The following is a 13857-nucleotide window of genomic DNA, read 5'->3' on the forward strand; positions in this document are numbered from 1 at the left end:
CTAGACTTTAACCCTATCTAAGGCAAAGGAAGAGGGACAGGAAAATAAGTTTCCTTTAGGTTGTAGACAACTGCAACAGAAAATTGCAACCCTGAAGTTCCAATCTCCCAACCTCAATAATTACACAAAGTCAAGAGGGAGAGATGAAATTTTAAATTTGAAGAGGTGATCCTATTTGATTATATTCTAGAGAAAAGGCAAATTATAGAGAGCTAGGACAATTAAAAAATAAAAAGAAAAGAGTTTATTATGTTGATGATAAACTATTACATGTAATATATTACCTGTTTATAATAATCTATTACCTATTACATATACAGGAAGGAAGGAAAGAAGGAAGAAAGGAAGGAAGAAATGAAGGTGGGAAGGGAGGGAGAGAATAAGGAAGGAAGGAAGGAAAGAAGAAAGGAAGGGAGGGAGGAAGACAAAAGGAAAGAAGAAAAAGTCAAAAAGATTTCATTACTTGAATAAAGTTGCTAAAATGTGGAGAAACCACATCTCTGGCCTTAACTCTTCCGAAAGAAATGTAGCAAGAAGAATTTCAATTTCTTCCCCTTAAAACAATTCAGCAAAATACTTAATCATTTCTAGACCTAAATAGGTTGAACATTTTATACTCAAAAATATTCCTAATTAATGGTTAGCAATGATAAAAGATACTTTTATGACAAAAGAGAGTGAACCATCTTGATTGAGAAACAATTATTGAAAAAGTAGCAATTTATGGCAGAGCCAGAAGTCATTTGGAATAAAAGGAGGTATTGTCAGTGTCACCTAGGACAAAGGTGAGTACTTGCTCTGTAATATTAACATGTGTGTGACACATGGAAGTGAAAGGGAAGGTCACAGGAGAAATCTAACTTGATGAATAATTAGATAGAAATGTGACAGTCACCCACATAATCATCAAAGCCGAATGTCAAACAGAGGGTTTGGTAGGGAAGTCAGATGTCTAAGAAAAATCCGAAGAAAAGACTGAAAATACTACATAAAAGAAAATTCCCTATAATTATTCTTTTATGTTCTCTGTGAAGTGGTGTGGAGGAAATTCACTAAATGGTTATTTTCACACAAAACGTGTTCTTTTCTTATTGAAGCAAATTAGAAGGAAAATAAAACTGAAGAGGCATACATCTGGGAAGTGTTCCTTCTCATTAAAAAGAAAATTTCCAGGAAAATCAGATGAGTTAACAATATTTCCTCCTTAGTTCTGTTCAAAACTGTTTTTTATACAATTCTCTAAGGTTTAAGAAGAAAATGGCATAGTTAATATTATGGATTCAGTTACTAATTTATAAAGAATGAAAGAGAATATTTTATATAACATGTTGTGTAAGTGAGGTCAGCAATTGCTTTTAATATTAAATTGAGGATCTAAGTGAAGAAATCACCTTTATCTAATTAGATACACTAAGTGACCAGAAAACAATCAATGTATTTTGCCAACTCACAAATAGTCAGAAACTAGAAATCATTGGGCTCTTTAGTATCTTCATTCTCATCAGTAAATTGATTTTCTAAGCCTCAGTGTCTTCTGGATGCCCATTTGTCCAATCAATTGTGTTAATTACTTTCCAACTCTGACCTTGATCATCCATAGAGTATACTTCAAAGTACATCATCCTAATTTTAAATACAAATGTGGAGTGTGAGATACTTTGCAATAAGTCAAAAGGACCACAGATTGATACAATAATAGATTTAAAGGTAATTTCAAAAAAGCATAAGCTTCATTCTGAAGAGTCTTTGTTACAAAACCCATCTAATACAGAATGATGCTTCCTGGCCTATGCCATTTTGATGTAAAAGCTGTTGATTAATAAGTCTCAATTACTTGATTATGCATTTGGTTTCAAACTTTGCTTTTAGTACTCAGAGGCAGTCTCCAGGCAAATTTTCAGTTCATTATCAGTTCAAAAGGCTGCCTGCTTGTACCTTCTTAAGCTACAGTAAATACATTTCTGTCTGGTCTCATCATCTTTAGTGTCTGACATTTTGTAACAGAGAGTTTTGAAATCATATTTTATGGCTGTGAAGCTGTTAGAGGAAATTTATTGACTTAACAATCCCATCCAGTATCTCCTGTCATGTGGAACTGTCCCCAGTACAAGGCAGATTAGTGAATGTGAGCTGCTTCAATTTGGCCCAACTGTCTGGCTAAAGAACTTTCCATTACATGGGTGGGTGAGATCAACTGAATTTGGAACCATTCAATTTATTCTGTGGCAATAGTAAAGGAGAGCACAATAGTGACTGGTGAACTTGAGTACACTGTCTTCTATTCAACTTCTAATGAAATGGCAATGCTGAGATTATAAACTGCTATTACTCAATTTGTAGTTTAAGTAGATCTAAGCATCTACATTTGTGAGGTGCCTCTGATATCTTTTTCCATTGTAGATTCTAGACACACTGTGATGGTAGATAGAACTCAATATAAAGAGACCAGTTGAAAGTATATATAGTTGCCCCATGTGCAGTGACACCAAGTTTCTATTATATTTTCCCTCTCATGCAAGGTTAATGAGTAAGACCAGGGAATGTTTGGAATTCACTTTTAAGTAGTATGCCATACTTCTTTCAATTCTGACAGCCTGCAGATTCCTTTTTATGTTCCACATACAAGTTGGGATATGAACAAGAATAGACTGAAAAAATATTAAATGCAATTATGTCTATGGCACCTCCATATTTGCAAAAGAGTTCAAATTTTCCACAAATTACCTGGAAATTCATAGGTTTATGTCGTGCATAAACAGAGGTTTAAACTTGCTGTATAGTTAGGAAAAGCAATGAAAAGAAATGGCAGCTTCTTTTAATGACAATTTCTTAAACCTGAAAATGGAATTTATCATTTCTGAGCATAGCAAATTATGGTAAATATATAACCTGATATTCTACAATGAATTTTGTTTACAGTAAAATGTATCACTTTGAAATTATATTAATAACAAAGAACAAAATCATTATTTTATAGCATTAGATAGTATTTTGAAGAATGTAAGTTACATGGATAATATGTGAAGTTTATTTTAACTGTGGGCATTTTTGTCATTTGACTACATTACTTTTTATGTTTTTTATAATGATGCCACACTCCCCAAATGTCACATTCAGCCTCTAACATATTTGTGTCATGCAAGAAATAGATATTTAATAAGGTTTTTTGTTAATGATGCAAATATGCTTTCCTAAGAGGAATTTTCATTTCTGTTACATGTAGAATTAGTCATAACAATCCTATTTATCAATAAAATTACTCTAATTTAAATTGAGGACTACATTGTATTCTATACAATGAAAATAACTGCCTTTAATTATCATATTCAATGATATTAGTGCCTTATAAAATTTTTAACTTATCAAATCATATCAGCCTTTACAAAGTATTTATAAATAAACATGAAATGTCACCTCCATTTTATAAGTAAAAACTATAACAATTTATGGTGAATTTTTATAAGGCTCTTTCAGAGACTTCTGACCCAATCAATGTTAATATTAGATTTTAAGAAACCCAGATTTTTTAATTTGAGAAATCTTTAAAAAGTACCTGATCTGAATGCCTCATGTTATACATGAAGAAACTGAAGGCTAGAGAGATGTTATAGAGCTCGTATGTGGAAGATAAGATATTCCTTATGATTCACAAATATTTTACGAATATTCCTAATTATCATTTCCAAAGTAAAATTTAAAAGGAGTATATCACCTTATATTCCTTCATAAATGTTATTTTATTATAGATTACTAAGGGTGGTGATTTTACATGCCTTGGTTGTATCCAGAAATGTTTCTAGACTGCTTCCACTGCTTATCCATAGAATGGTATTTGAGATATAAAATATACAACCCATGCCTGTTTGTTACATTTTAATAGGAGAAATAAGATGCAAAGTTTCTCTCTGAAATAATTTATGAACTTTTATATTACATAAATATGTACTTTCACATGTTTCCCAAATAGCTTACAAAATACCATCAAAATCTTCCATTATAAACAACCCACAAAACTAATAGGCAACCAACGGAATGGGAAAAGATAGTTGCAAATGACATATCAGATAAAGGGTTAATATCCAGAATCTATAAGGAACTCACCAAACTACACGCCCGAAAAACAAACAACCCAGTGAAGAAATGGGCAGAAGATATGAACAGACACTTCTCCAAAGAGGACATCCAGATGGCCAACAGACACATGAAACGATGCTCAGCATCCCTCCTCATCAGGGAAATACAAATCAAAACCACACTGAGATACCACCTCACGCCAGTCAGAGTGGCTAAAATGAGCAAATCAGAGAACTCTAGATGCTGGCGAGGATGTGGAGAAACGGGCACCCTCCTACACTGTTGGTGGGAATGTAAACTGGTACAGCCCCTCTGGAAAACAGTGTGGAGGTTCCTCAGGAAACTAACAATAGAACTCCCCTATGACCCAGCAATAGCACTGCTAGGAATTTACCCAAGGGATACAGAAATGCTGATGCATAGGAGCACATGTACCCCAATGTTCATAGCAGCACTCTCCACAATAGCTAAAACATGGAAAGAGCCTAAGTGTCCATCAACAGATGAATGGATCAAGAAGATGTGGTTTATCTATACCATGGAATACTACATGGCAATGAGAAACAATGAAATCTGGCCATGTGTAGCAACATGGATGGACCTCGAGGGTGTTATGCTGAGCAAAATAAGTCAGGCAGAGAAGGACAAATATCATATGTTTGCACGTATAGGAGGATTAGGAGGAACTTGACAGAGGAACAAGGGGGAGAAGAAGGGCGGAAATGGTGGGGGAAAGGGAGAGAGGCAAACCATGAGAGACTCTTGAATGCTGACAAAAACTGAGGACTGATGGATGTGGGGGGAGGGGGGGATGGGCATGGAGGAGGACACTTGTGGGGATGAGAACTGAGTGTTATGTGGAAACTAATTTGACAATAAACTATTTGTAAAAAAATAAAAAGTAAATAAAAAAATAAAAATTAAAAAAAAATCTTCCATTATACCTTCTCCAACATATAAGATATATAAGAGGAAGACAATATAGCTTTTTTACATATAAAACAAATGACCAACAAAGTCTTAAAATATATTAAGCTCCCATCCCCTATTACTGCTCAATCTAAGGGTTCATATCATCTCTACTGTGTTACTATGCATCTGTACAATAGATCTTTTGCTAATTGTACTAATATACCAAATCTAAAATATTGCATCTCTTCAAAGGAGATGCAGGGTTTTAGAAATAAGAATGTGACACCTATATGACCCCCAACCAATGACTTCATGATGCCTTTCTTTATGGATAGTGGTGTCTTAGTTCCTAAAACAATACCAGCAGTAGGTAGAAAAAAAGTTTTTTTAAATTTGAAATACTTCAAAATATCATCCTTGGAATATATGAATTTCTTTTTATTATGGAAAAAATAGATATTTTCTTATTACTAAGGATACTCCAATCAAATGAACATTTTCTTGCACATACTATATTCAAGAAGCATCTCCATTACTTATATAGTTATTTATCAAAATATCACAGATTTTGTCTTAAGTATGCTCACCTGCTCAGAAAAGAAGTCACTATTATCTTCCAGGTATTTACTGAAAGGGTTGGGTTCATAGACTTCCTCTTCTTTTTTCAGTAATATTTTGGATTTTACAGGTACTGGGCGAATGACTCCAGGCTTAGTCTTCGTGAATGTCAAATAAAATATTTAAAAATAAAGAAATAAATGTCATTAAAATAAAGGAATATGTGTATTAAGTCATTCAAATGTTCTCACAAAAAATTATAATTTTTTCCATTTTAAAATGATTTTACCAATACATAAAGCAGCCTAGGTATCAAACGATTTTAACTAATATAACTTTAAAGTTAACCATTGCAGCAATAAACTCATAAAGATCTATTATCATGATGTTCAAAATGCAAAAACCTTCCCATTGATCTGGCCAAATGTGTTCCTATATCCTCACCGGTGCATTCAGTCAACAAATATTTCATCTGACAAATGTTTATGGAGAATGTCCTTAGCGCCAGGCAGCATTCTCATTCTGGTAAGGAGAGATGAATTTGGCACAGTCCCTCAAGCCTTTAACAGTTTATTTTTCTGGAAACTACCCCCCAGGCCCCAACATCCACAGAGCTAGGCCCCTGGAAACCATGTTCATTTTATGTATAATGAAATCAGGGATGGTCTTCTGACTGGGGAGGTGGAACCAGAACTTCTCTTCCAAGAATGTGGAAAAGGAATACAGACCACTCTGCAATTTCTTGGAAAGGCTGAAATTATAATGTGTCAACTTGGGAGCTATGGGAAATTCTTAATTTGCCATAAAAAGCAGATCAGATAGATCAAGAAAGACAGCAAAGTGGATGGAGGCTAGAGAGAAGAGACACTAGGGGGCTTTCCAGAACTGAATTCTAAAACATTCCTGGGGCCCAGCTGAATTTCTTGTCCCAAGGCTCCCTGAGACTTTCCTCTTTTAACACAAGATTTTCTACTTTTTAAAGCTCAAATTTACTTCTGTAACTTGCAACCAAAAGAGTTTTAGCTAGACTAGTCATTCAAGATTCATAAAATTGTACCCAAAATCAGTTTGATGAGAGAGACAGAGAAATCTACTTTGGGGCAATTTCAGAATGATGTTTCACAAACACCAAAATCTTGTTACACTGTAAAATGTCACAAAATGATTGATAAATTTACAAAAATATCCCAAACAACAATTCAATGAAAAGTTGTGACACTTTCTCTGGTTAAGCATTTTGCTGTAATCATTCTTCTCAACCCCATTTCCTTTCTGAAAATGGTAAATTAGCTCTCCTCAATCAGTGCTGATGCTCACAATTTAAACCTTAAGGGACTACATCTATCTCTATGCTCTATAAACTACCTGATATATTTTGAGGCTTGAATAAATGCCACTCTGCAATACTTTTCCAATCGATATTTTCCCAGTTGCCTTTCATATTTATGTCAACTAGGGAAGTACAGAATGAGAAAAGTCTCTATCTTCCTCAGGCTAAGAAATATTTCCCACTTAAGAAACTCTGATTTCTCTCAAGAGGGGAAAAAATGAGCAAGTAACATCCAATTATGCATGAAGTCGCACAGTGAAGTCTGTATGAGGGCAATAACCCTGCAGTAAACACAGCATAAGAACAAAGCCTTGGCAGGTACTGATTTCTACAACCACCTATAATGAGGGAGATGCCTGATATTTGGGTCATGATCCTAAGTTGTCCAGATTTCCTGTCTCCATTTTTCACTTGAATCCCAGTTTCATTTACCCTTCCTTCTCCTACTCCACCTTCTCCCTCTCTTCTTCTCCTTTGTGAGGTAGGAAATCAATGCAACAACTCTAGTGCTCAGAGCCCACCAGATTCCAAAACCGACATGGAGCTTTAGGAGCTAAGTTTGGTGGTAGTATGCAAAACGATGAAAGCAGAGAGGAGAAACCTCACCAAGTTCACTCGATAATGCTAAGAGAATTCCTATGCCAGAGACCCCGACCCCTGTATTGTTAGCAGGCAGATGATTTGGGTTGTCCTAGCCTGGAGACTTACTCAGATCTTCTCTCTTGGGATCAACCTCCAGGATGAGACCAAAGGAGAGACTCTTCCAGATATCAAATACCTTCAGCATCAGAATCAGTTACCCATGTTTCATATATGTTTGTGTGCCAGCCTTTATGCTCCTTAGTTCCTATGAATTTCCTAAATTTGATGGTTGTCTAATAATTTGGCAACAGTTCTTTCCCTATTTCCTCTACTCTATTGGATGTTCCACATGCTCTTTTCTTAGACTCTGTGTTCCTAGCTTTGGTCTACCTGAAGTCTGAGTCTTCCTCATTCTAGTTTGCCTACTTGGCCTTGGTAGAGTTGTCCTGATTCTGACACCATATTTATTGACCTCTTTTCTCAATCCTGTTTTTTCTCCAGCATCTTGACTTATTGTCACTCAGTAGTATTTTATAGACATGGAAGTTAACTCTAAGCATAAGAAGACTAGACATAGTTTGCCTTTGACATTGTTCACATTTCCCATTCTATAAGCTTTAACCATATCCTCCACACCCAACAATTAGTATTTGGCCAGTATGGTCACACTGGAAATTGAACACTGGTGGCCCAATTCTGAACCTTGTGCACTATCCATAAAACACAGTACATGGACAAGTCATGCTCATGGCAGCCTTTGCACCTTGCTCATACCTTTTCACATGCTCTGAAATCAACATCAAAATCCTTGAAGACTCATTGCAGATAATGACACCATCATTCTCCCATATATTCAGATTCTATATCTTACCTATATGTGACCAGGCTCTATATTTAGTATTTAGATAGATTATCTCATCAATACCCTACAAACAATCCTGTGAGAGACTTAGAGAAAATAAGTTACATGCCGAAGTCATGCAGTTAATATGTGAAGAAGTCAATATTTAAATCCAGGTCAGATCAAATAATCAAACCCATGATTTTAATTACTCCTTTGCCTACTTTAAGACAGAAACAGATTGAGAAACAGCAGAGACAGAAACTTAAAATCATTTTTAAATACCTACCTCTATAATTTCCTCTGTCTGATCAATAACAAAGTTCTAATATTTTTATATTTTTGATTCCTTTTAAATTCATTGCTTCTGTTTTATTTCTATTGTCCATTGCCACATTCTTGATTTTGGCCCCTGTTACTTGATTTGATGTCACTTTACCTTTCTTTTCAATAGTATTACTAAATCCGGTTTTTATTTCCTTAAACATGGCATATAAAAAAGTTCCTGCCAATATTCCTAAAATATTGTAGGATGTGATGTTTTCCTATTCGATATACACATCCATACATCCTCCCTACACCTAAACACACACACACACACACACACACACACACACAAACACACACACAGACACCATATTCCATTTCCATTCCATTACAGGATTCTGTAGTTTGCATGGCAAAGACATAAAATTTGTACTGATGTCTCTCTCTGGGCTTGGTTAAAAATACACTCACAGAAAATGGCATGATATTGCTGGGAGGAGTGCATCCAGCTTAAAGACTTTAATTTTTGCAATAGTGTTTATAGACTGTATGACCTTGAAAAAGCCATTCAACCTGTCTGGACCTTCCACTAAAGGATAATAATCACCCATGAGTAGGTCCTTTAATAATGAGGAATGGCATATTTATTATTTATGTTCCTGTCCTCTCCGTCATCATACTACATAGTTTTTACATAAGTCTTGTCTCTGCATATGCAAATCCATCACTCAAGTGTCTCAGGGTGCCCTTTAGAACATCTATAAAATAACCTAAGTAAAGCAACCACTGCTGTTGCTGGCACAGGTAAGGCTCTCCTGGAATATTAGTTAATTTCCTCTCTGCACTTACTCTCTGCTGGTTCTTCAATGTCAAATCTTATGTAATCTGTATTTGTTGAAGGCTGAATTGCAACACAAAGTAAACTAATGGATCTATCCAAATAAGATGTGTGCTAGCACCGTACCACTTAAAATGGGGCATGTGAACCAGCAGCATCTACGTCATTTGAGAACCTGTTAGAAGTGCCAAATCTCAGACCCTACCCCAGACCTACTGATTCATAATCCGCATTTTAACAAAATCCGAAGGTGATTCATTCTCTTCTAGTTTAGCTAGAGCTCATTCCATTAAAATGTTATTCAGCCCACCTAAAGATAAATCCTCCTTGGTCTGCTATCCCAAAGACATCTGTTTATCCTTGAGCTTTTGCGTCCAGACTAAAAGAAAGCCTTTAGAGGAGACTGTTTTATTGATTTCTAATCCACATTGTATCCTTGAATATAGCCACCTGATATCTTTAGACTTCAAGTAGACTTTTATTCTCTAATTCTGACAAATCTAATTGGCTAAGTTATGTCCAAACGAAAACAAAGGAAATTACATTAATTAGTTGGAAAAGTCTGTTAAGGTGAGCTACTATAAGACTATCATTGTCAGCAACTAAACTAGCTCAAAGTGGCCCTTTATTTTCATTTTTCTCTGCAATAGAATCCATAGATCCAGCTAGACTCATGATTAATACACACAAATGTTATTCTTATGATGCCAGGAAAAGCAACTAAAAACAGGCAATGATGTCCATAGTTAACAAAAAAAGGTACAGAAAGAATAATGAGAAGTTTCTCTAAATGTCAAATTTCAATCCTTTATGATGAACCTACTGAGAACTGATCACCACTGGATGTAAGGCATTTTGGAAGTGCCTCAAAGACAAAACAACCATTGTTTTGGATCTCTGAAGCACACATCTATCAGACGTTCTGTGGAGCCATTTTGCCAATTACGACTTAATTTATCTCAGGAACTATAGCGCATATACTTTTGTTCTCAGAGGGCTGAAAACTCAGTTGAGTAAGCCACTGAATAATCACACCGAGTTAAGTCATGTCACTTGACTCCTCTCAGAGCTCTCTAATGCCTCACTTTCTCACTTAGAGTGAAAGCCAAAATCCTTGCCATGTCTATAAGGTGATGTCTACCAAATGCTCTATGACCTAATCTTTCCAATGCCCCACTAGTCTTTCTCTTCCCGATCTTATCTGATGCTGCTATCCCTCTCACACTCCCACCACTCTCCCCACTCTAGCCAAACACTATGACACTCTCTCCCTGGGGAGATTGCACTGGGGCTCTTCGCTTTTTCCAGAACTCTTTTCTCCCTGGAATGCCAATTTCTCTTGTCTCCCTAATTTTTTTCCCATAGAACTTATTGCAATCTGACATTTGTTTATGTGTTTATTGTATTGGTTTCTCCACTAGAATGTAAGCTTTGTGAGGCCAGAGATGATTTCTTTGTTCACTGTTGTATCTCCAACACCTAGAACTGTGCCTGGAAACTAGAAGGAGCTAAATCATTACTTGAAGAATGAGGAAATTAGTTGACTGCCAGAAAGAGCCTAAGATGTTGGCTATTATCCAATATGCAGGCCTCAAGGGGTGTTGACTGTCAGCTTGGGGTCTCCCATTACTTTTCCTGGATTGACTTTTTGATTTCAGTATAACCCAGGAAGAGAGAACTCCTCAGGATAGAGGATCCATATGGTCTTTCACCAACAGAGGACCAGAAGAAAGGAAGTGGGTTAATGAGTCCCACCATTAGAGGTGAGAGTAGAGGCTGAAGTTTCCATCTCTGATGGATATAAGAAGTCAAAGCCAGAGATCACTTCTTTAGGGACTTTAGAAGATTTTCAACTTCTCCATTTAAAAAAAATTGTTGTGGTTTCTTCTGTTCGCTTATAGTGATACCAGTAAAAGTTTTAATACCAAAAGACAATGACGTCTTTTTTTTTGGAGAATTTGAAGGTGGGATAGAGCTAAGGAGATCTCATTTAAACCTCCTGCTAATCTTGAGGGAGAAAATTCCAAGAGTATGTAGAGATCCTGGGGCCTGGTGAAAGGTTTTGATGGTCCGTGGGACACTGGTCTGAGCCTGCTGTTAATTTGTCTTTATAACTCATCAAGCATACACTTATGCTGGAACATTGCTACTCCAGGGGCACTGTGAAAATAAACACTGTTTCTGTCCTTTGGAACTTAAAATCATAATTCTAGGACAACAAGCTGGTACTGCCTCTGGCTGGAGACCAAAGTTGAAAATTAACTGCCAGCACTGACCTGGAGAATCCATTATTAATATTTTAAAATCATGGCTTCTTAGAGCAACCTCATTCTTAAATTAGTAACTTCAACCAGTGAAGTGTTTTTAATTGCTTTTGATGACAGTAGTAAGCCTTGCAGTGGTATAATGAGGGAAGAAAAGAAATAAAGAACAGAGTCTCCATTCTTATAGGTGTATTTTTATCTTTTGGAAGAAATAAAATGTATAATAAAAAGCAAGAACTTAATAAAATACAGCATACAACAAACTCTGTGAGCTTGACTATCGATGCTACTAATTTGATGGATCGAAAGAGCTAGTGAAAGTACCACAGTGTTTCTTTTACCCATTTGCTTCAGCCTTGTCTTTAGTCTCCAGTGTTTTATACATATATTTATATTTTAGAATTTCTGTGGCAACAAACTCATAGAAATTCAAAAACAGTCAAGACTGTTGACAAAAGCAATATTCTCTAAATTATTTAGCTGACTCACTCATTCAATTAATAAATTTTGATTAGCTTTCATTATTCTAAGATAAATAATATTTTATGCTTGAAACAAACACTCAAGCCTTTTCCCCCCTTGAATAAATATCTCATATTTCAAAACACTATAGTGCAGAGCAAAAGTGCCAAGACAGATTTTTATAGCAACCATTAGCTATGGGACTGTTGACACATAACTGTAGATATATGGACTTCAGGTTTTTTCATCAGAATAATGGAATAATAATTCCTGCCGATTGCAAGAATCTAATGAGATAATATGTGTGAGACTTGATAAAAAAAAACATAAAATAAATTTGAAAGGGAAAAACTTTCCTCTTCCTATTTTTGCATGTATAATATGAAGTATTGACACTAAACGATCAATACTATCCAGCAAAGTACCTACCTAAATTATTTTTTTAAATAAAAATAACATACAGAGGACTCCAATTATTATAAACCACATCCTCTAGCTCAAGAAACATTTGATGGGATGTGTACAACACAGATTTTGCTGGACTGAACTATTCCAATGGTTGAAGAAAAGACAATAGCATGACTCAAAACTTAGGAGGCATAGATGATAAATGCTGTAGCACTTAAGTGTGTTGTGTCAAGGAAAACTGGTCAAGGACAAACCTCCTTTCAGCTTGAAGAAGACATCAGCTGTACACAAAACTTTTGGGGCTGCATTTCCCGAACAACAGTGACCTCAAGGGCCCTCAGAAAAATGACTCATGAACCACTAAAGCAGGACACATCAGCTGGCATTCAGAACTGGGAACAAAGTATCTGAAAGCTTAAGCACTCTTCTTTATAGTGTTCCAGTAAGCAGCATTTTGCTTTTACCTGTTTATAGCCATGAGGCTTATTTTTTAAATCTACTGTTTTGTACTCTCCAGATTCAGGATTCATCTTGGGCAACAATGAAAATTTTGCAATGTCATTAAATATCAAAAGTTAAAGCCAAATGTCTTCTAAACTAGGCTACCCTACCTACCACCAAGGAAGACCAGTGCTTACCCATCTTGGAGAACCGAAGCTATTCTCTCATCCAGAGAAGAGGTCCCACCGGCCTCTGTTAATATTGTGAGGACTCCACTCAGGAATTAGGAAAGTTCTGTGAGGGTGCATCCTACATCCTAGATCTCTCCTTTCCTTTTGCTCCTGCTATTATGCTAGGAGTAGTCAACTTAAAGGTGCGAAATATCCACATCCAAATTGATCCGACCCAGTCTCCTCTTCTTTCATAAGTGATCACATCTTTGTAGGCTATGGGAAAATGCTAGCACAGGACCCACACTGGAGGTGCCCAATGAAGGTTATACTTCTGTGGAGGCCAAATTTCCCAACTCCTTCATCAACCTTCCCTTATTCTTTTTAATTATCTAAAATTCATGATTTGTTTGAAAGTCACTCAGTACAAAAATGGCCACTATCACTGTGACGTTGCACAACCCATTTAAACTCTGTCGGCCGCTGTGTCTTTATCTGTAAAAATATTATCTGTGAGATAATATTTCAGAGATCATTGTGTGCAACAATAACACCTCTCATAGGTACAAGGCTACCTTAGCAACCTCACATATCATGATACATGAGCCTTGTGATCTCCCTATGGGTTGACAGAGTAGTTATTCCAACCTTCCATTTTATAGATGGGTGTTTCCAATGTCCTCATCTCTAAGCTCCCTGTGATGCTATTT

At 36.0% G+C, this 13857-nt stretch overlaps 1 protein-coding gene across 1 annotated transcript in view; it reads right to left on the reverse strand.

Annotated features, from left to right (window-relative positions):
- The window catches only part of MLIP (muscular LMNA interacting protein), a 249078-nt gene that overhangs the window by 45287 nt on the left and 189934 nt on the right, over nucleotides 1-13857 (reverse strand). The window contains exon 11 of the mRNA XM_077752881.1: nucleotides 5574-5702. Coding sequence (XP_077609007.1) covers nucleotides 5574-5702 — 129 coding nt within the window. The remainder of the gene's footprint in view (nucleotides 1-5573; nucleotides 5703-13857) is intronic.

The sequence above is a fragment of the Crocuta crocuta genome, unplaced genomic scaffold (assembly GCF_008692635.1).
Source record: "Crocuta crocuta isolate KB4526 unplaced genomic scaffold, BGI_CrCroc_1.0 scaffold525, whole genome shotgun sequence".
Lineage (NCBI taxonomy): Eukaryota > Metazoa > Chordata > Mammalia > Carnivora > Hyaenidae > Crocuta > Crocuta crocuta.